Source organism: Pseudonaja textilis, chromosome 4 (assembly GCF_049901715.1).
Source record: "Pseudonaja textilis isolate UNSWEBS1 chromosome 4, rPseTex1.2, whole genome shotgun sequence".
Taxonomy (NCBI): Eukaryota; Metazoa; Chordata; class Lepidosauria; order Squamata; family Elapidae; genus Pseudonaja; species Pseudonaja textilis.
The window spans coordinates 78,546,434-78,566,442 of NC_141993.1; the positions used below are offsets into that span (position 1 = coordinate 78,546,434).

A 20,009-nucleotide genomic window follows, 5' to 3' on the forward strand; every position below is an offset into this window, starting at 1 on the left:
AAGCAGTTTACAGAGTCAACATATTGCCCCCAACTGTCTGGGTCCTCATTTTACCGATCTTGGAAGGATGGAAGGCTGGGACAACCTTGAGCCTGGTGAGATTCAAACTGCCAAATTGCAGGCAGCCAGCAATCAGCAGAAGTAGCCTGCAATACCTCATTCTAACCACTGCGCCACTGTGGCATTTCTGCTCCTTTCATCCTAACAAAAGTATTTTCTACCATACACATATACAAGGCTAGAATGAGATTCAACCTAAAAATGAGACATTTTCTTCTGATAGTGAGAACAATCAATCAATTGAACAACTTGCCTTCAGAAGTTGTGGGAGCTTCACCATTGGAAGCTTTCAAGAAGAGACTGACATCTGTCAGAAATGCTATAGGGTCTCCTGCTTGAGCAGTGGGTTGGACTAGATGACCTACAATGTCCCTTTCAACTTTGTTATTCTATTGTATTTTAAGGCCTCAATGTGTCCATGTCAAACCCATGAACACCAGCAGTCTGTCACAGTTGGAAGGAGAAAGTTTGTGTTAGCTCAGGCAACTAAAGTGACTCCCTTCTCTAATCCATGTTCTCAATCTACTTTCTCAGAGAATGTAAACTGTCTGCAAAACCAAAGAATCATTTAGGAATATTGATAAAGAGAGAAGAACCTCATTGGGAAACAAGATCTCTGTTACTGGGAGGTAACAGAGAAAGTAATACAGCAACAGCAATTTTATTCAAAAAGCTCAGCCTTTGTTTAAGTGGTATTCAGCTGGCTCGAACCATTTCTGGCATACAGGTAGTGGAAATTTTGAGTAGTTTGGAGAACTGGCAAATACAACCTCTGGCTGGGCCCACCCTCCTGCCTCCGCTGTTCCCTGTCCTATATTCCCTTGTTTTTTAGCTCAGCTGATAAGTGAAGCAGAGTGGATTGCCATGCCTCAGCTGAGCAAAAAATCAGCTCTGCTGACCAGCTGACACCAATGGTGACCTGTGAGTCTTGTGCACGCTCTCATAGAACCGGTAAGAAACTATTTGAAATCCCACCACTGTATTACGTGCAATCATATTATGTTCTAATTTGCACAACTCTATATTATGGGGTTGTCTTCTTGTCTCTTTGAGGGTTTTGGTTTGGCCACCGCTGTTACCATAATAGACATTCTGCTTAGGGAAAGCATGTTCTGATCTCCATCACCGAAGAACTCTAGGGAGATGTTTCTCCTAGAAGATGAAGAGAGTTCTTTGCTTATGGAACAACTTGTCCCACTTTCTGCATAGCCCTAACAGATACCATTCTCCACATGCAATTGAACACTGAATCAATGCCAGGACACCGAAACAATTTCCCTGTGAAACAATAACTGCCTGCTATATCCATCCTGGAATGACTTCCACACCGTGGAATGGCTGACTATTGTTTGCTGTTTCAGAATATCAAACTGATGCAAGACTCTCGCCAGCTCATTCTGCTTCTTCTCTGCCACTTATATGGGGAGCTTTGTTCTCAAAAGCTGTTGTCATTACTTAGCAGCAGAAAACTAGTAATCTCAAATGCATTATGAGCAAACAATCAAACAACAGAGAAAGCCCCCCAGCCTTAACAGAGCTCAAAACCTCTGCATGTCCTCCCACACCTTTCATTCTCTTTCGCAACAGCTTTTCTCTTTCCCCCCTACACCTGCCATTGTGCATCCTTTGACACTGTGAAATGACAAATGTCTCTGCTAACAGCTGTTACCTTGTCCTTATGGCATGTTTCCATGTGAATCACCTAAATGTGAGTAAAAAGCTTTAATAACAATTCTCCATTCTCCCTGCTGGAAGAGCACTTCTGTCCTCTGTGCAGACAGAATTTTTTCCCCCAGTCAGTCCATGAAATTTCTGACTTTCTCCTTAGGGTCTCCAAAGGACAGTTAATTTACAAAAAATGTGGGGGGAGGAATCTCTTTAGGCAGCTATGAGAACTGAATTTATTTGCTATTATTTCTATAACTTCCCCTAGTGGCCAATATGAATGCTGGTGAGTTTACCACTTTGAGTGTGGCTTTAATTTTTATTTTCCTAGAGAGAAAAAAAATCTGCCCTCCAATTCTTTAATAACTTAAAGCATGTAAACTTGGAATAATTGGACCTGGTTAAGCAATTTTTAAAGCTCATGAGAAAAACTTTAGAATAATGAATAATGACAACAAACATATCATGTTTGCATCAGACTTCATAAATATGCAATTGCTTGTAAAATTGTAAATATGTAATGGCATCATTTTTGTTGATGATGCAAACACCATAACCTGTACACTATAAAGGTTGTAACAGGTATTGCTTGACATATGATCAGCAGCAAATGGTGACCCAAAGAAGACAACCACTACAACAAAGCAGTAGTAGCAATATGGTAATTTGGATACAACTCTTCCACCCTCCCATCCCCTATTCAAAAAAGTAGGAAATTGCAGAAAGCGTAAGGATACGGTTTGAAGAAATGATGTAGATTTGGAAGCAGGATCAAGATCAGTGTTTGAAAACAAGCAGGGGAAGCATATAACACTGCATGTTAGGATCAGTAGACCCACGTGGCGAGCCATATCACTAAAAGCACTCAGAAACTGCTTGGTGCTGCCAAATGTGACAAACAGTGTGTGATAGTATGTGGCAATCACCCTGGGAAACTGAACAGAGCTGCAGCCCAAGCAATGCTTGGCCAGAGGCAGCTTAATCCACAAATGTGGGCATGGTAAATGTCTCAAACAGGACTTTCCCTAGTTTCTTGGGCAGTAAAGGTGATGGGGAGGGGGGCAAATATACTTTCAGACTTGCAAGACTGGTGTCAGCTTTGTGAAGTGGTCCTTTCAGCCCTTTCAGCAGTTCCAAGAAGGCTCCAAACCCATTTGTGCTATTCAGGTGACCCTGAAGGCACAGATAAACCTTCAGGTAATCTCAACAACTCTCAGAAAGAGTGCTAATGACCAGATGTCTGCAAGGAATATAAATCCTCCATCCTCCACCATTCAGTTAGAACTGAAGAAACATTTTGGATGAGAAGCAAAATGTCTTCAAGGAAAAACAAAATCCTGTTGTTTTTTTGAAAAAGCACCTTTGGGACAACCATGACCTGGATGAGTGAGAAACTCCATAGAAATTTCTCCATTGTAATGGAGATAGTTTAGAAGTAGAGATGGCCTACAGATGGCTTAGAAGTGTTTGCAGTATGACTACTATTGTGAGACAACCCAGGAGCACAACACAGCACATAGAGGCTTTGTCTAACAGTAGTTTATATAGAAGACTGCTATATACATACAGTACATACATGTGATAGGCACATACCAGGCAAGCAAGCAATCTTCATTACTCTGCACAGAGAACTACAATGGAGATAGAACACGAGGAGGAAGAGACACCCTTTCATGGCCTCCCTTATATAGACAGCTTCTTAAAGTGGTAATACACATGCTGACTCATCCTCAATTCATCATCTTGGCTTACAACCTTATAGCAACTGGTCAGCTATTAAAGTATTTCTCTGACAAAAACTATATATTTTTTAAAGAAACTATTTTTAATACCTTATTTCATCTTCAGCACTTTACGGGTGTTACTGTATTGTCAGTTAAGCAATGAAAGAATCAAGAGGCATCATCGTTGGGATATATTTAGGTCATGAGTTGGCCTTACTCCTCAGTGGTGGGATTCAAAATGTTTTACCACCGGTTCAGTGAGGGTTGCTTGGGTGTACTTTCCGCACATGGGCATCAAGCATGTGCTTTGCGTGCACACAGAGGCTTTCCTACTGACCTTGTCCTGCACTCCTGCACTCTCCCTGTGTCTCGTGGCAATCCACTGTGCCGTGCGATGCAGCTGAGGTTCCAAAGCGGGAAATAAAGGTCAGTATGGAGGCAGGGTGGGCAGGTGGGCCCAGCAGCTGATCGTCGGAGTGAACCAGTTTGCTCCTAGGTGATCTTTGGAGCTAAACCGGTAGAATCCCAACCCTGTTACTCCTGCTGTTTAAGGCAGTCAGCTTGGAGATAGCTAAAGACAGAACCATGTAGGATTGACAACCAATACAACTCCTGAAATATTAATGTTAGGTGCCAATATTGTATTACCCCAGTTTTTGCATTTTGCATGAACTTCAGTTTTTGGGTGGTCCTTAAGGGCACTCCCACATAGACTGCATTGCAGTCATTCCTTTGTACTTCTGAGTCTAAGTATCCAAGTTTACCTAAGGCCCACTATGCTTACTGTAACTGTTGTTTTTATATCATGAATTGTGGCTTAGATCATGCCTTCTTACAGCTCCGATGGTCCTTCTACCCTTATTTCTTGCCACTGACTACACATTAGCCCTAGCAGTGCTTACTGGGATGATGATGACTATGCATTCATTCTTGATTAATTGACACTCAAGTTAGTCTGTTTAGTTTTATGACATTGCATGGCATACTTTGAACCATAATTTAGCTACAAAGATAACATTAGGGGATCATTAGGATGAATTTTGGTGGGACTGTTTATTGTTTGGTGCATAGTGCAAGCACCTGTTTTACAAACCCATTGATTGAGATGCCATTCAATATTTTCAGCTGCAACAGAAAATATACAGTGCTTCTTACTGTTTCATCAAATAGGACAAATTATTCATGGATATGGTAATATTCTTTTAGAAACTGTTACAGAGACTATCCTGAAGTAGAAGATACAATTTACATTTGAGAAATACTGTTTATTAACATGGTTTTACCTCAATAGATGCACTAAATGAAACTTAGTTAGGTCATGATATTAGGAAACTCTGTTCCAAGAGATAACTGCAATTCCACAATGACTGTACAATAAAAAAAAATGTAAGGGTTAGATTTTCGCAACAATCCTCTTTTTTTGTCTTGATTGGACATCAGACAGTCAAATGTTGATTGCTGTAGTGTTTATGTGAAATGTAAATGACACATTGTGAGAAAATGTGCAATTATTCATTTAATGGCTTTTTAGAGCAGCAGGGACACGTTTTAGAATTTCAACTCTGGATAAAATAACCAAATGTACAGAGGAAGCAATTAAGCATAATTATAAAATAATCTGTTTGGGTCTGTTTTTCCCCTTCTTTATTGGAGAATTTCTGTGCCTTGGAACATGTGTTGCAAAGATTCATAAGTGTTCTTTCAAGAAAATATACCCCCATCTACAAAGGGAGAGAGTGGGAAAAAAACAGTTAAAATTGGCAATTTCAGAACCAGACACATATCCAATGGTCCACGTCAGGACAATGGGCCAAAAAAGGACTTTGGGTGTCCTAACCAAATAACCAAATAACCTGCTCCCTAAATTATAGAGGATGGCAAAGAGATGAATTTTTCTGACATTTTTGCTATTAGTGTTGTGTGGGTGGCGGAATATATCATTATAATTATTTTTAAAAATAAATCTGCTGCAATAGAAAAAAAGTATAAAGCAGCGAAGGAAGTGGGGTATGTGTGAAAAATCAGTTCCCTGGCACTGCCATCTATAATGCCATGATAGTCCAACAATGTTAAAGAATAATTTCACTGCTCTTTCTCTTTTAAAATAGGTAGCTTTGGAATTATATTCTGTTTTATGGGCAAAGTTTTATGTTACAGGCTTGCAGGATGCGGGAAAATAGGCGGGTTCTAACAACAAAATGCAAGTTTCTCCGTCAGATTTCCCACCCTAATTTTGACAAAATTATCATCCTTCCTGTACATTTTTAAAATATTCACAAAAGGAAAAAGGAAAGGATCTTCCGCTCCACCCTCCACCCCCAGTTCTTTGTTAAGTGGAAAGAGAAGTGGAAAAAAACCCTACCATTTTTTATAATACAAAAAAACTAGATCTTGAATTGAGTTGGCACAATAAGTAAAAATGCCAACAGAACATGTTTGAGTAATGTTACCTAACAGTGGGAAGGATGTAACCAGGGGTGGGCTTCAAAAATTTCAGCAATGGGTTCTCTACCTGGTTGCTGGGTGGATGTGGCCATAGTGGTGTGGCCTAGTCAGTCTCCTGCACTATGGTGAGAGGGGCATTTTCGCCTTCCCTAGGCTCCGGAGGCTTTTCTCAAACCTCTGGGAGGGCGAAAATTGCTTCCCCGGGCTCCGGAGGCCCTCTGGAGGCTGGAAGCAGGCCCGTTTCCAGACATCCAGAACTTCCAGTAGGCCCATTTTTTGCCCTCCCCAGACTCCAGAGGCTTTCCTCAAGCCTCTGGGAAGGCAAAAATTGCCTCCCCTGGGCTCCGGAGGCCCCCTGGAGGCCAGAAATAGACACATTTCTGCAACTTCCGGGAGCCCATTTCCCTACCCTCCCTGAGCCTCTGTGTGGGCCCTGCACTTATCTCGCATCCAAAATGGGCCATGTGGAGACTCCTGGGAAGAGTGGGGAGGGGAGGAGCAGTGTGGATGGGGTCAGCCAAGGGTGGGATTTGGCAGTTCACTAAACCTTCCATAACATTAGCAATGGGTCTGCCTGAACCCGGACAAATCTGTAGAAGCCCACCCCTGGCTGTAACTATTCAAACTGAGACCTCAACTTCTGTTGATGGAAAATCATGTTTGTCCAATTCTGTAATCTTCCTGAAAGGGCGGGATGAAGAGAAGAAGTCTTTCTATAGGAAAGGTATCTGGTTTGGAATGAGTTCACGCTATTATGGAATTCACATATGTGACATCCCTATGTGAATACAACATACAACAGTTCATTAAGTGACTATTTTAAGAAAAAATGATTTATGACCAGTTTTCACACTTATGACCATTGCAGCATCCCCCATGGTCACGTGATCACAATTTGAATGCCTGGCAACTGCCATGTACTTATGACAGTTGCAGGGTCCTGGGGTCATGTGATCTCCTTTTGCAACCTTCTGACAAGCAAAGTCAATGGGGAAGCCACATTTACTTAACCATGTCACTAAACAACCGGCGTGATTCATTTAACAACCATGCTGAGATGACCTAGGGTGGGATACAAAGTAAAAACAGCTGAAGCCCCTTTTATTCCTTCACTTTGCTTCAAACCTCCAAATATCCTTGACTGGAGACAAAAAAACTCCCCCACAAGCAGTTACAAAAAGGAGGAAATGCTGTTTAAACTAAAAATGCCTATAAATTATAAAGACTAAAAACAACACAGACCATACTGAAGCAATTAAGGGAACCAGGCAAGATAAGTGCTTGAAGATGTCCACAGATATCAGAACACACACTGGGAAGGACACCAAACTCAGAGAAGAAGGACAGACTAGAGATATTTCCATGCTTTGTTTCCAACACTGGCCCATACACATGTCTGTCCTTTTAACCAGTTCTGCAGCCCGTGAAGGGGATCAAGGCCCTTTCCTCCCCCATGGACCATGCCATTATGTCTCTCCCTTATCCTCTCCTCCCTGCCTGCCCTAGGATAGAGAGGGGATGGGCCTGGGTCTTCCTCTGACTGCTCAGCCAGCCTCCTCCACAACCTCCAGAACCACACTTCCACTCCCTGTTGGCTGTTTCTCCTCTCCCTCAGAGTCAGTCTCTAACAGAGGCATGACACATGCCAAGAAATGTTGTAAAATGGATCAAACTCACATAACTGTCTCGCAATGGTAATTTTGGACTAAATTTGGTCATACGTCAAGGACTCCCTGTACATAAAAACAATGCTGCTGGGATTCTGATGATATTTCTATTTCTTTTTAAAGGAATACCAAGTCCAATTTCCACGTTTTTTAGATCTTTCATCCCACCAGTGAAAAATCAAGTTAATTCCAGTACATTTTAAAGCATCAAATGGCATCCTTGATGTGAATTTAAAACCATAGGTTCCATGGTCACTGCAATCAAAAAGAATATTAGTGAACTACACTGAGATGAAAAAAGCATTGAAGCACCATCCATTGTTCTCTATGACATATTTTATTTTCATCTATAGCTCTCATATTCTCTCCTCTCCTGTAGATTCCAATCCTATGCAATCTCAGAGCTCAAAGGACATTGCTCCCACTGAAAGCATAGGGAATTATTTTTCTTGATTGACAAAAAAAATACTTTGTCATATTGAGGGTTAAGATTTCAGCACCCATTAATTCTTCAAATCTCATTCACAATAGCAAGAAAGTGCAAACTAAGCTGGCAAAAACTTCACAGCAATCATTGTATATTACGAATAATACAATGCACAGTGATTGTCACCCAGTATTTGCTAGCTTGCTTTCCTTATCTTTGTGTGTTTGAGTATGGAAAAATAATCGGTATTTTTTTTCTCTTTTCATTCTTTTTGGGCAATGAACTTTCTTTGCCTTTAAAACTTTTTGTGGTTGATAGAAGTCAATATGAAGATTTCCATTTTTAATAATATTGGTTTTATATTTTTATAATAATTGTATTTTAACTATTGTTTTTATTTGGTTGTTGTATGCTGCCAGAGTCACTTCTTGTGAGATGGGTGGCTATGGAAATTTGTTTAAACTCAAATTGATTATTTTTTTGATTATGTTCAAATAATCTTCATTAACTAATCTTCTGGAGTCACAGAATTTGGACAATCATCCATTCTCCAAAGGGGTTACAATGACACAAAATAAGGTATTAAAAATACTATTTTTTTAAAAAAAAAAAGTAACCAAAGCTAATTCTAAACATTTTTAAAATGTTGTATTTGCTAGTTTTTTCTCTGACGATGAACCATCCTGTATGGTCCCCAATAGAACATTAATGAACCTTTCTCCAAAGCCCACCTCCTGACTAACTTCATGTCCATTCTGAAGAACCAATCATCGAGAAATCTACCAGATTATGGAAGTGACCAGTCTCTCTTCCAGAGATCAAATATCAAAGGAGAACAGAGGGGACCAAGTACCAGGTGGAAGAGTCTACAAAATACTTCAATTCTCCTTATCTTTTACAACATATTGATGAGCTTGGTTTTGATTATATCACAGCTAGCAAGATTTCTAGATCAAATGGAAACTGGAATTCTATACAGAAATGACAATTGCTTGATAAAGCTTACTTACCGATTCTTATTTTCTGCAGATTTTTGCAACGTAGTTCAGTGATGGCTGCTGAAGATGTATGGACGTCAACTCCCAGAATTCCCCAATCAACATGGGAGAATGCAATGCCTGATGGAGGGTTCTAGGAATTGAAATCCATATATCTTAAAGTTGCTGAGATTGAGAAAATAAACTAGTCTCTGTGTGATTTAGCAGCCATTATTTATTTCCAATGTTTTTTGTGCAGTCATACAGGGAAGGTCACGTCTATCTTTCCTAGGGATATTGGAATGCATACAGAGCTCCAGATTGGATGTATGCAATTTTATGCGTTGCATATCAGAATATTCTTAAAGAGTTAAATTTAAAAAAAATTAAGTCTACAGCTTTTAAAATAAATAAATAGACTGACACTTATGTTTATTTCCCCATCACCTCGGCATAGCCCATAATGGCCATCTGTGGGTTATGGAATTAATCCGGCTCATGCAGAGAGATCTCTATGGCCCTCTGGTGAATTAATCACACTTCATATTGCATCCAAGAAACAAACACTGCACTTGATATGGTATGCATGGTGATACAGCTGGAGCTCTTTCTAGGTTTTAAAATAACACACCAGTCATTAACTTACTTCATTTGTTTGTTTAATGACCTGGAGGAGATTATTTTCAGGACAACAGAGTGTAAAATTTAATTCTGGAAGAGATTTATGGAAGGAGGAAACCTTTCTAGAATTTGTATGCCATCTTTATCAGTATAATTAATTGGCTGTCAAGAGATCTGCTACCCCAGACATCTTGCTAACAATTCCCACTCATATGAGTAAGTGAACATAAGGTCTGTTTATTTCAATGGGGCAGAGTTACCTGGCTTTGAACATTCAACTGTGGTAAATAAGGGCAAAAGATCCATTTCTTCACTTCTGATATGAAAACATAAGAAAACTGCTGATTCAGAACAAAAGTTTCTTTAGTCTAAAATTCTGTGTCACACCAGAATGAGGCCCAATTTAACTGACGATTTCAGATGTTTTTATTTATTTATATTTATAGTTCCTATTTCTTAACTACCCATCTCCCTCAGAGAGGCTCTTTGTTTCAATTCATGTGGGTTCCTCAAGATTTAGTATTTAGTATTTATTTGATTTGTCAATTGCTTACAAGATACAGGTATACGAATAAATATAGTTTTGAATGCATGAGATAGATACTTTTAAGAAAAATAAAAAACAATAGGACAGGGACAGTAGGCACGATTAGTGTGCTTATGCACGCCCCCTACAGGCCTCCTAGGAAGGGGGTGAGGCCAATAGTAGACAGTCTAAGGTTAAAGTTTTTGGGGTTTGGGGAAGAAACCACAGAGTCAGGTAGAGTATTCCAAACATTGACCACTCTGTTGCTGAAGTCGTATTTTCTGCAGTCAAGTTTGGTGTGGTTAACCTTGAGTTTGTATCTATTGTGTGCTCTTGTATTGTTATGATTGAAGCTGAAGTATTCATTTGCAGGTAGGACATTGCAATGTATGATTTTGAATATAGTTTGAATTTAACTTATGGAATACAAACTAAAGAACACTTTTCTAACAGTGACCATAATATGATTGACTTTTGTCTCAACATACACTCACACAAAAATCATCACAATGACATAATCCCCAATTATAACTTCAAAAAAGGCAACTATGATCTTATAGACAACGATCTCTCATCCCTTGATAGGCAATCTCTATTCACTGGATGCAATACTGTTGAAGATCATTACAACATATTTTTACTTGAAGTCAAAAGAGTCACCAAACTATATGTACCAACAACAACTCCCAAAACAAAACAAAAAACAGATTACCAACAACAATAAGAAAACTTCAATCCAAAAAGAGATCACTCTGTGGAAAAACATAGCTGGTCACGTTGCCAATTTCAAAAGCTGATACAAAAATTTATGCCACCAGATAAAGAATGAATGCACCAATTATCACATAAAAAAAGAGGAAAACGTTCTACACACAAATTTCACCCACATTTTTTACAATTTTGTAAACAACAAACTAAAAGACTCAAGGTCCATCCCACACCTGAAAGGACCTAATGGTAAAGACTGCAATGATGACACCATTAAAGCCAACACATTCTTCGGCTCACTATTTGTAAACAGCAATGGATCATGCCCAGTATTTCCTAGCCGAACCACAGAAAACTACAATGATCTAATACATATCGATTTAACAGAAGACAATGTTGAAAAAGCACAACACAATCTAAAACTATCTCTATCTATTGGACCGGATGGAATATGTGCCTACTTCTTAAAAAAGCTATCCACTGCCATAGCAAAACCTCTAAGCATAATCTTTGAAAAATCTTTCAGGACCAGCTCCTTGCCAAAACCATGGTCACAAGCCAGGGTCATCCCTATCTTCAGAAAGGGACACCACAGCCTAGTTGAAAATTACAGACCAATCTCCTTATGCTGCATCACCTGCAAAGTCATGGAATCAATTATTAACCAATCCATTATATTCCACTTAGAGACAAACAACCTACTCTCTAATAAACAAATTGGTATCAGAAAAAAACTATTCTGTAATCTGCAACTCTTACACTGCAAAAAAATATGGACTACACAACTCCATCAGGGCAAAGCAACAGATGCAATCTACATAGACTTCTGTAAAGCCTTTGATTCAGTGGTACATGACCAACTATTCCTAAAACTAAAATCTTATGGTATCTCTGGACAACTGCATAAGTGGACAGAAGCATTCCTGTCAAACAGACAACAAATGGTCAAAACTGGGTGTGTCCTATTAAATTCTGTACCTGTCAATAGTGGTGTCCCCCAAGGCAGTGTTCTAGGACCAACTCTCTTCATACTCTACATGAATGACCTCTGTGATCATATTAAAAGCAACTGCGTTCTCTTCGCTGATGATGTAAAGCTGTTCAATACCACGGACAATACTGCTACCCTTCAAAAAGATCTTGACTATCAGAATGGTCAAACAAATGGCAACTTCAAATCTCAACAAATAAATGCTCTGTCTTACATATTGGCAAAAAAAATCAGAAAATAAAATACAAGCTGAATAGTCAAGACCTTGTTGATGATCCAAACTCTGTCAAGGACCTTGGAGTACTCATCTCTAATGATCTAAGTGCTAGAGCCCACTGTAACTTCATAGCCAAAAAGGCATTAAGAGTTGTTAACCTAATTCTACATAGCTTTTTCTCTGGTAAAATCAGTGAGAAAGATCTTGCTGAGGAGGAAAGTCCTGGGAAGGAAGGCAATTCCAAATCCTCTAACAAAGCAGGCTCAAACCTCAGAGCCAAATCCTCCCCTTCCTCATTTACCAAGTCCTCAACCTCTGACAAAGCAGGCTCAAACCTCAGAGCCACACACATAACTATATATATATACTTATACCTGTTATCTTGTAAGCAATTGACAAATCAAAATAAATAAAATAAAATAAAAAAATAAATTTTTATATACTATATTTAGATTGGACCAGAGGCGGTGTAGTTCTAGATATTGTTTCATGCTTTTTAAAAAATTCCTGACTGCTCTTGCTTTTTTGAATCTTATGTTTTAATGTTTGTTTATATTGTGAGTTTTAAGGCTATGTTGGCCATAATGTCAGTTGTATAAATCTATACCTAAAATGCTCAGGACATAGGATGGGAGGGAACTCAGAAATGAGCATTTTCTGCAGGAGCTTCCTTCCCTGTGGGACAGCTGCAGTCAGATACAAGATTGGTGCCTTCATCCTGACATTTAGAGAGCCTGTGAAAACATGGTTGTTCCAAAGAGCAAATGAGATAATAGCACGAGTGGTAAGTGCAGAATGCTGTTAGTATAAATATAAAATGCGATGATGGATAGGATGTGCAGCTGTTTTATTATGCTATTGCTATAGCATGTTAAAGATACACTTTTATTCATTTAGGTTTCATGACAGTGTTTGAAGATATTGCTGCACATCGCTTAGCACTGTACAATAGCGGCAGCTTAAAATCAGTCAAAATAAGAAACACAGTATATCTAAGAAACTCAGAAAGGTTGATAGAGTAGCAAGTAGCCTTTAAGGTCAACCTCCATGCCTAGTCCAGCATCCCTCTGTAATATATCTCTCCAACCTCCACCTGAACACAAGAACCTGAATGTTATCAGGTTGAACTGATCTTTTGTGCCTTTATATTGTGGCATCAGTTCAGAAAAATCCTACACTATCTCATGCGGTCTTCAATTTCTCAGTTGACCAATCTTCCATTTGTCCTGGCTGCCTTTCTTTAAATCTGCTCTACATTTTCTGAATCATCTTCAGAGTGAATAGGACAGAATCAGGTGTCCAAAAGGAGCTGGAACTAGAGTGGAATTAGTACTTCACACATTAAAGGCACAAGGGTCTCAACCACTGATCTTCCTATAGAGGACATGGGAAGTATGCAGCCTGTGATTTGGTCTTACTTAGTACATAGTCATCAAGGCAAGTAACTACCAATAACTGCATCCTACAAAATCACACCTGATGGCAGTGAATTTTATCATTTAACTATGATGTAGTTAAAGAGTACCAAAGTACTTTAAAATAGTCCCAAAGATGCTTTTTCAGGAGGCAACTGGATTTTCTGTTTTGGATTTCTAGCTATTCCACTTCTTAGAAAAAGAGAATTAAAAGATAGTCAATATTTGAGTACAGAGGAAAAAAAAGATTAAGCATTTCAGTGTCATGTGAGTTGTGCAGGTGAGCTGATACAGCCTCCTATTTCAAAGACATTTTTCAGGGGGCCAGGTGTTGAGAAAATATTCCCTCTGGGGATAAATCACAGAAGCTAATTACAAGTTGGTCACCAAACAATGATTGTGGTTAATAAACATGCACACACCAAATAGATTGTTTTGGATCCTCTGGGGAATTCTGCATTAGGAAGAAGAATTGAAAATGGATTTGAAGCACTACTGAGCAAGACAATACCTGGAATAATGACGATTGGCAAGGAACACCACAAATGTGTTTGTGGTGTGTGGGGTGGTTTGAGAACATGCTTTTCTACAATGGGGTCTCCTGGGCCATGAATAGAAAATCAAGGAAGAGCAGCAGAAGATGTGGTGGAGGAAGGGGAAGAGCGGGAGTTTATAGAAAATGAAGATATATATTGGTGGTTTCCCAAGAAATCAACAATGGAGGACAATGAAATGACCATACATAATTTTCCTCTCCTTTTCTATAAATGATGAGAGTGGGGCTGTCATGGCTTATGTTATTAGGATGCTGAGATGGAAGACCATTGAGAAATTGACAGCTTGAAAGTTCGAAACCCAAGAGTAAGCTGTGTAATGGAATGAGCTCCTGTCAATTTGCCCCAGATCCTGACAACCCTTGGAGTTTGAAAACATACAAATGCAAGTAGATAAATAGGTATCACTTCAGTGGAAAAATACCAGGAGTCCCTTTGGGCATCTCCTGGGCAATGGTGATGTCACCAGCTAATCTTTTCACTGTCTCCCAGAGTTTGCTCGAATTCATGTTCAATGCATCAGTTCACAAAACTGTAGGGTTTGCCAACAGCTCCATTTCTTTGGCTCTCAAAACACAACTGTTGCATTCATTCTGTGATTTACATTTTTACGGAAATTGGAGAAAAAGTGAGCTTCTTCTTCCCTTAATTGGAGATCCATGTTCTCTAATTTCAAGATGATACAAGGCAACAGTCCCAAAGAAACATTTTAAGGAAGAAGTTGGGGTGGATGACTATCAAATGTGGTCTGATGCAGCTTGTGGTCTGCTGAGCTACCTACTTATCATTTATTTTTTATATATAAATTTTATTGAATTTACAATTAAAAAAATAACATAACAACATTACATAAGAAACAGAGAGAGAAAAAGAAGAAAGAAAGAAGAGAAAGAGAGAGGAAAAAAAAAAAAAACGCTCGGTCTTGCGACCGAAAAAGGAGAAAAAGAAGTATAAAAGAGAGAAAAAAAACAAAGAGACGGAAGAAAAAAAGAAAATACGTTAAAACCAGACAGATATTCTTTTTGACAGTCTACAAGATCCAATTCTCCTACCTTACTTTAAATATACACATCTTATCACTATTTATGGTTATTTATGCTTATTTATGCTCATTGAACAGTTTATCTCTGATATAACCAATTATACCACGCATTCCAATTATTATCAAATGCTGAAGACTCTTTATTTTTAAGAGCTATGGTTAAATTGTCCATTTCTGCGCAGTCACATATTTTCTCTGAATGACCAATTGATCTGTAGGTAAACGGGAATTTCCAGCACTGGGCACTGGTTTGTATTCAATTTGTTCTTTGGTTATCTCCTCCAGCCATTTTCTAATTTTTGCCAGTATTTCTGGGCTTCTTTACAGGTCCACCACATATGAAAGTATGTTCCCTCTATGTTTTTACATTTCCAACATTTTGGACTAGGGTTTGGGTTCATTTTCGCTAACCTCGAAGGGGGTAAGTGCCATCTATATAACATTTTATACATATTTTCTTTGTACGCTTGCAGATTTCGTAATCTTAATGATTCTCATTCCAGATCTTTTCCCATTCTGTTAATGTAATGCTTCTTCCAATATTCCTACTCCACATTATCATGTTCCCTTTCACTATCTCTTGCTCTAATTCTACCTCCAATAAATATTTATAAAATTTAGAGATATTCTTTTTATTTGATCCTAATAAGATTTTATCTAAGTGTTGTAATTTGCTATAGATTCCAAACTCTTTGATATCTTGTTTGTATCTACTATGGATTTGTATATATAACCACTGATCAATTTTAAATCCCTGTTCCTGTAAGTCCTGTCGAGTTCTTAATTTTCCTAAAGGGTCTAATAAATCTTTATATTTAGTTGTTTTTGTTATATCCAAATTGTTGGGATGAACCATTGCCTCCATTGTTGAAAGCCAAATCGAATTTTTAAATAATGTTTTTACATATTTTTTTCCAATTAGTTAATAGTGAATCTCTAATAAGATGTCTATGAAAGTACGCCTGTTTAGTTTTCCCCACATCCCATAGAAATGCGTGCCATCCTCTCTGAAGGTCGTGCCCTTCCAAGGCTAGAGTTCTTTTATTCCGTAAATTGACCCAGTCTTTTAACCATAATAAGTTGGCTGCCCAATAATATAATTCCCAGTTTGGAAGCGCTAGCCCACCTCTACTTTTTGCATCTTGTAAGGCCTTAATACTGATTCTAGCTTTTTTCCCTTGCCAAATAAATTTAAGAGTTACCTTATTTATATCATCAAAAAATTTTTTTGGTAATTTTATTGGGATTGTCTGGAATAAGTAAAGGAGTTTTGGTAAAATGTTCATTTTGATTGTGGCAATCCTGCCCAGTAAAGAAAGCTGCAACTTATTCCAAGATTCTAGATCTTTCTTAATTTGCTGTAACAGTTTATCATAATTATTCTCTTTGAGTGATTTACTATGTGGTGTTAACCATATGCCTAAATATTTGACCTTTTTTTTTTTGTTGCCTGTATCCCCATGGTTTTTTCTAATTCTTTCCTCTGGTTCTCTGTTATCATTTATGATACCACTCTGGGAGCCTTAGAACTGAGAGAAAAAAAATCAGGTCATACAGCTGAAAATGCCATGTTCCCAGGAGCCTGGATCTATAATACTTTCAAGAATACTGGGGGCAGGGAGGGGGGTTGTTGGGGAGGAAGCCACAAGGGTTTTTAAAACGTTGCTTTCCTGTGGACTAATTGGGCAATGTCTTTTTTTTTTAAAGGGAGGCTAAGTCTTAGAAGTGATTTGCTTCCATCCCACATACTGTGGCACACAGAATATAAAGCAACATTTCTTTCACACTAGAACCGGGGTCTACAACCTGCAGCTCTGGAGCCATATATGGCTCTTTCGGCCCTCTGCTGGAGCTCCCTGTTGGCTGATCCCACCACTGTCTGGCCCTTCCCCTCCCTGTCTTTCCTTGCCTGGCTTGAGAAGGTAAAGGTAATGGCGGGAGATGGAGACTCGCTCCATATTCCAGAGGAGGTGACTGGGTGGGAGTGAGTGATGAGTTGGCCATGCCCACCCAGTCACACCAGTTCCCGGTGGCTCCCAATATTTTCTTTTCTGTAGGAAACAGGTCCAAATGGCTCTTTGAGTGTTTAAAGTTGCAGACCCCTGCACTAGAAGAAAAGTTTTGTTTGTACGGGGCAGAGAGTGTTGAACTTTATTAGGTTCTGCTTTGACTCAAGGATGCCAGCTGCTTAAGCTTGATCTGAATTGCCCTTTGTTCCATATTATGGGTAGAGCAGAAGACATATACTGCATATATTCCACGATCCTTAATTTACAACCATTCATTTAGTCCGAAGTTAGAACAGCACTGAAAAAAGTAACTTATGGGAACTATTTTCACACTTACAACTGTTATAACATCCCCACAATCACACAGTCAAAATTCAGATGCCTAGCAACTGGCTCATATTTATGATGGTTGTCTTGGGGTCATGCGATCCTCTTTAGTGACTTCCTGACAAGCAAAGTCAATGGGAAAGCCAGATTGACTTAACAGTTGTGTTACCAACTTAACAGCTGTAGTTATTCACTTAACAACTGTGACGAGGAAAGTTCGTAAAATGTGTCAAATTTCACTGAACAACTGTCTTCCTTAGCATCTGAAATTTTGGGCTCCACTGTGGTCATAACCTGAGGATCATCCGTATAGAAAATGCTGTGAGTTGCTCAGCTTTGCAGCCCAACAACTTCAATTAGTCCATCTCTAATGAGGAAAGAGCTCCATGCTTTCACTGAGTCTACCACAAGAGCAAACAGTTTATCATACCTTGTTCCCAGCACTGGTAATCCAATTTCTGATGTTTTTCATTATGCGTAAATGTGTCTTTCTGTGTTTATGTATTTGAGATGATAGAGTATAGAGACAAGCAGGAAGAGAATAGATAAAGATGCTTAAACAATGATTGCTTTGTTTGTGTGTGATTCTGTCAGTTTTTATAGCAATGTTGTAGAAATAGGACAGGGAAACGGAAATCCGATTAAGCCTAAACTCTGGGCCATTATGAGATTATGACAAGCCTCAGCACAGTAGGAGTTATGTTGTTATGATAGAAGGGATTTCCAGGATAATTAAATCAAATTGGGAGCATTGAAGAAATCAGGACCAAACATAACAATGGCTTTCCTGTAAATACCAATAGCTCCAGCTTCCAGTTAATGCATATCTGATCAGTGTCACTTATTCATTTTTAGAGGGCCATTTAAGCAAAGCTCACAATTTCTCCCTTCCCCATCAAGAATGGAAGCTCTGGGTTCCTTGGTTAGTGTAAAATAAAACTCAGAAATGAGCATGAAATGGACAGTATTCCAAGGAAAGACTTGGAGTATTGCACACCGGTTTAGTCACCACCATATAAAAAAAAAAAAAAGATGTTGAGAATCTATTAGAGAATTCTAGCAGTAGGATTCCAGTAAAATCTCACAAGGGCAAACTGTCAGCCTTGGAGCCATTTTCTTTAGTTTCAGGGCTGCCACAACAGTGCTGGGAGAGCTATGGGAATGGGGTGGGGGAGGTAGAGATAACGAGGGCTTTGTAACCAAAATAAAGTTCTTTCCTCTGTGAGCCAAGGACTTTTCCACTAGGTGTGTGTGTGAGGGGGGGAAGCAAGTCTGGATGAACTTTGGACTGTGACCTGATTGGGCCATGTGATGATCTGAAGGAGCAGGAGGAAGAAAAATATAACTTTTTACTAAGGGGAAACCAGGGAAGATTTTAGATTTGGGTTTCCTCAGATGTGACCTGCCTCATAAATGTGTGCTTTGAGAAAGATGGTTGCTTCCGAGTTTTGAATCTGTAGGGGGGTGTTACTTGGAACCTTGACTTTTCTGTCCTTGGTTGTATTGTGTGGCCTTCCCTCACCCCTTATTTCCTTTAAAGGTGTCCTACCTACCTCAAGAGCTGTCCTGAACTGCCCAGCTGCCATGGCATACTTCTTCTGTCTGTAGCAAGTGCTCGCATCCTTCAAGGATACCTGAAGCCATTTATCCATCTGGGGCTGAAGACTCATGTTTGTTGTTCCTTGACTATCTGGGCCTCCAACCTCCAAGGGCTTGAGTTGTGTGCAGCTGGGACTCTGAGGTTCGAGGAACTCATAGGAAATGTTCTCTTCATCCATGTAAATCAACTTCATTTCTACTTCTACAAGGCTCTTCAGGGGGATATGGGACAGCAACATGGTTGCAACCAGGTTCTCTTGTTCCAGCAGGCGTGGCTCTTTTCTCATCACTGTCTTCTCATCACCCTCCATTTTACGTTTAAGGCTCAGCCTCTCTAAATCATTACACTGCTTCTCCTTGGCAGTGTTGCTTCCTGCTTTTAGTTTCTCCATGGCATTTTCTGCCCTCTCGGCTTCCAGAGGGAATTTTACCACTTGCAAAGCTTCTAGACTATCATTCTGATGCCGGGCCGCTATTCTCAACTGCTGAACGACATATTCTTTTTGACAGGCTTCCTTCGTGATGTTCTCAAACTGTGTGTTGTTTGCTGACTCCATGACTCACAATCTACACATACAAATCCTGAATGGGGAAAAGGAAGGAAGCATAGAGATTTACCGATTTGGAGTTTGGCAAACAAAGCAGTGCAGAGGAAACATATTGTTCAATTAGCCCACAGCTTTCAAAGGCAGCCATTCAGCTATAACAAAGAACAAAAAGAAAGTTGCCTGGATTTCAGAATCATACTGTCTTTTGTATATCAGCAAATAAGTGTCATATCTCCAAAGCTTTGCAAATTATATTTTGACTTCTGGTTTTGTCCCTGTCCATGATCTGCCAAAGTTACAGGTGCTCTTTGGAGTTCCATTTATTTTGGGTTGGCAGATGGGCGGGATGTATAAATAGCACTGACTTAATTCTTAAATGAAAAGACATGGGCTCAAAGTAGCTGCATGTACATTTAACAAATTATTAAATTATTATGTGGGATATGTTGCTTGGTTTGGGTTCTTATTGGCAAAATACTCATGCATC

At 39.2% G+C, this 20,009-nt stretch overlaps 1 protein-coding gene across 1 annotated transcript in view; it reads right to left on the reverse strand.

The window, feature by feature from the left end:
* Window positions 1-19,531, reverse strand: part of SPATA16 (spermatogenesis associated 16) — a 178,305-nt gene extending 158,774 nt beyond the window's left edge. Inside the window, exon 1 of the mRNA XM_026705681.2 lies at window positions 18,929-19,531. Within this exon, the coding sequence (XP_026561466.1) occupies window positions 18,929-19,531 (603 nt within the window). The remainder of the gene's footprint in view (window positions 1-18,928) is intronic.
* Between the last annotated feature and the right edge of the window lie 478 nt (window positions 19,532-20,009).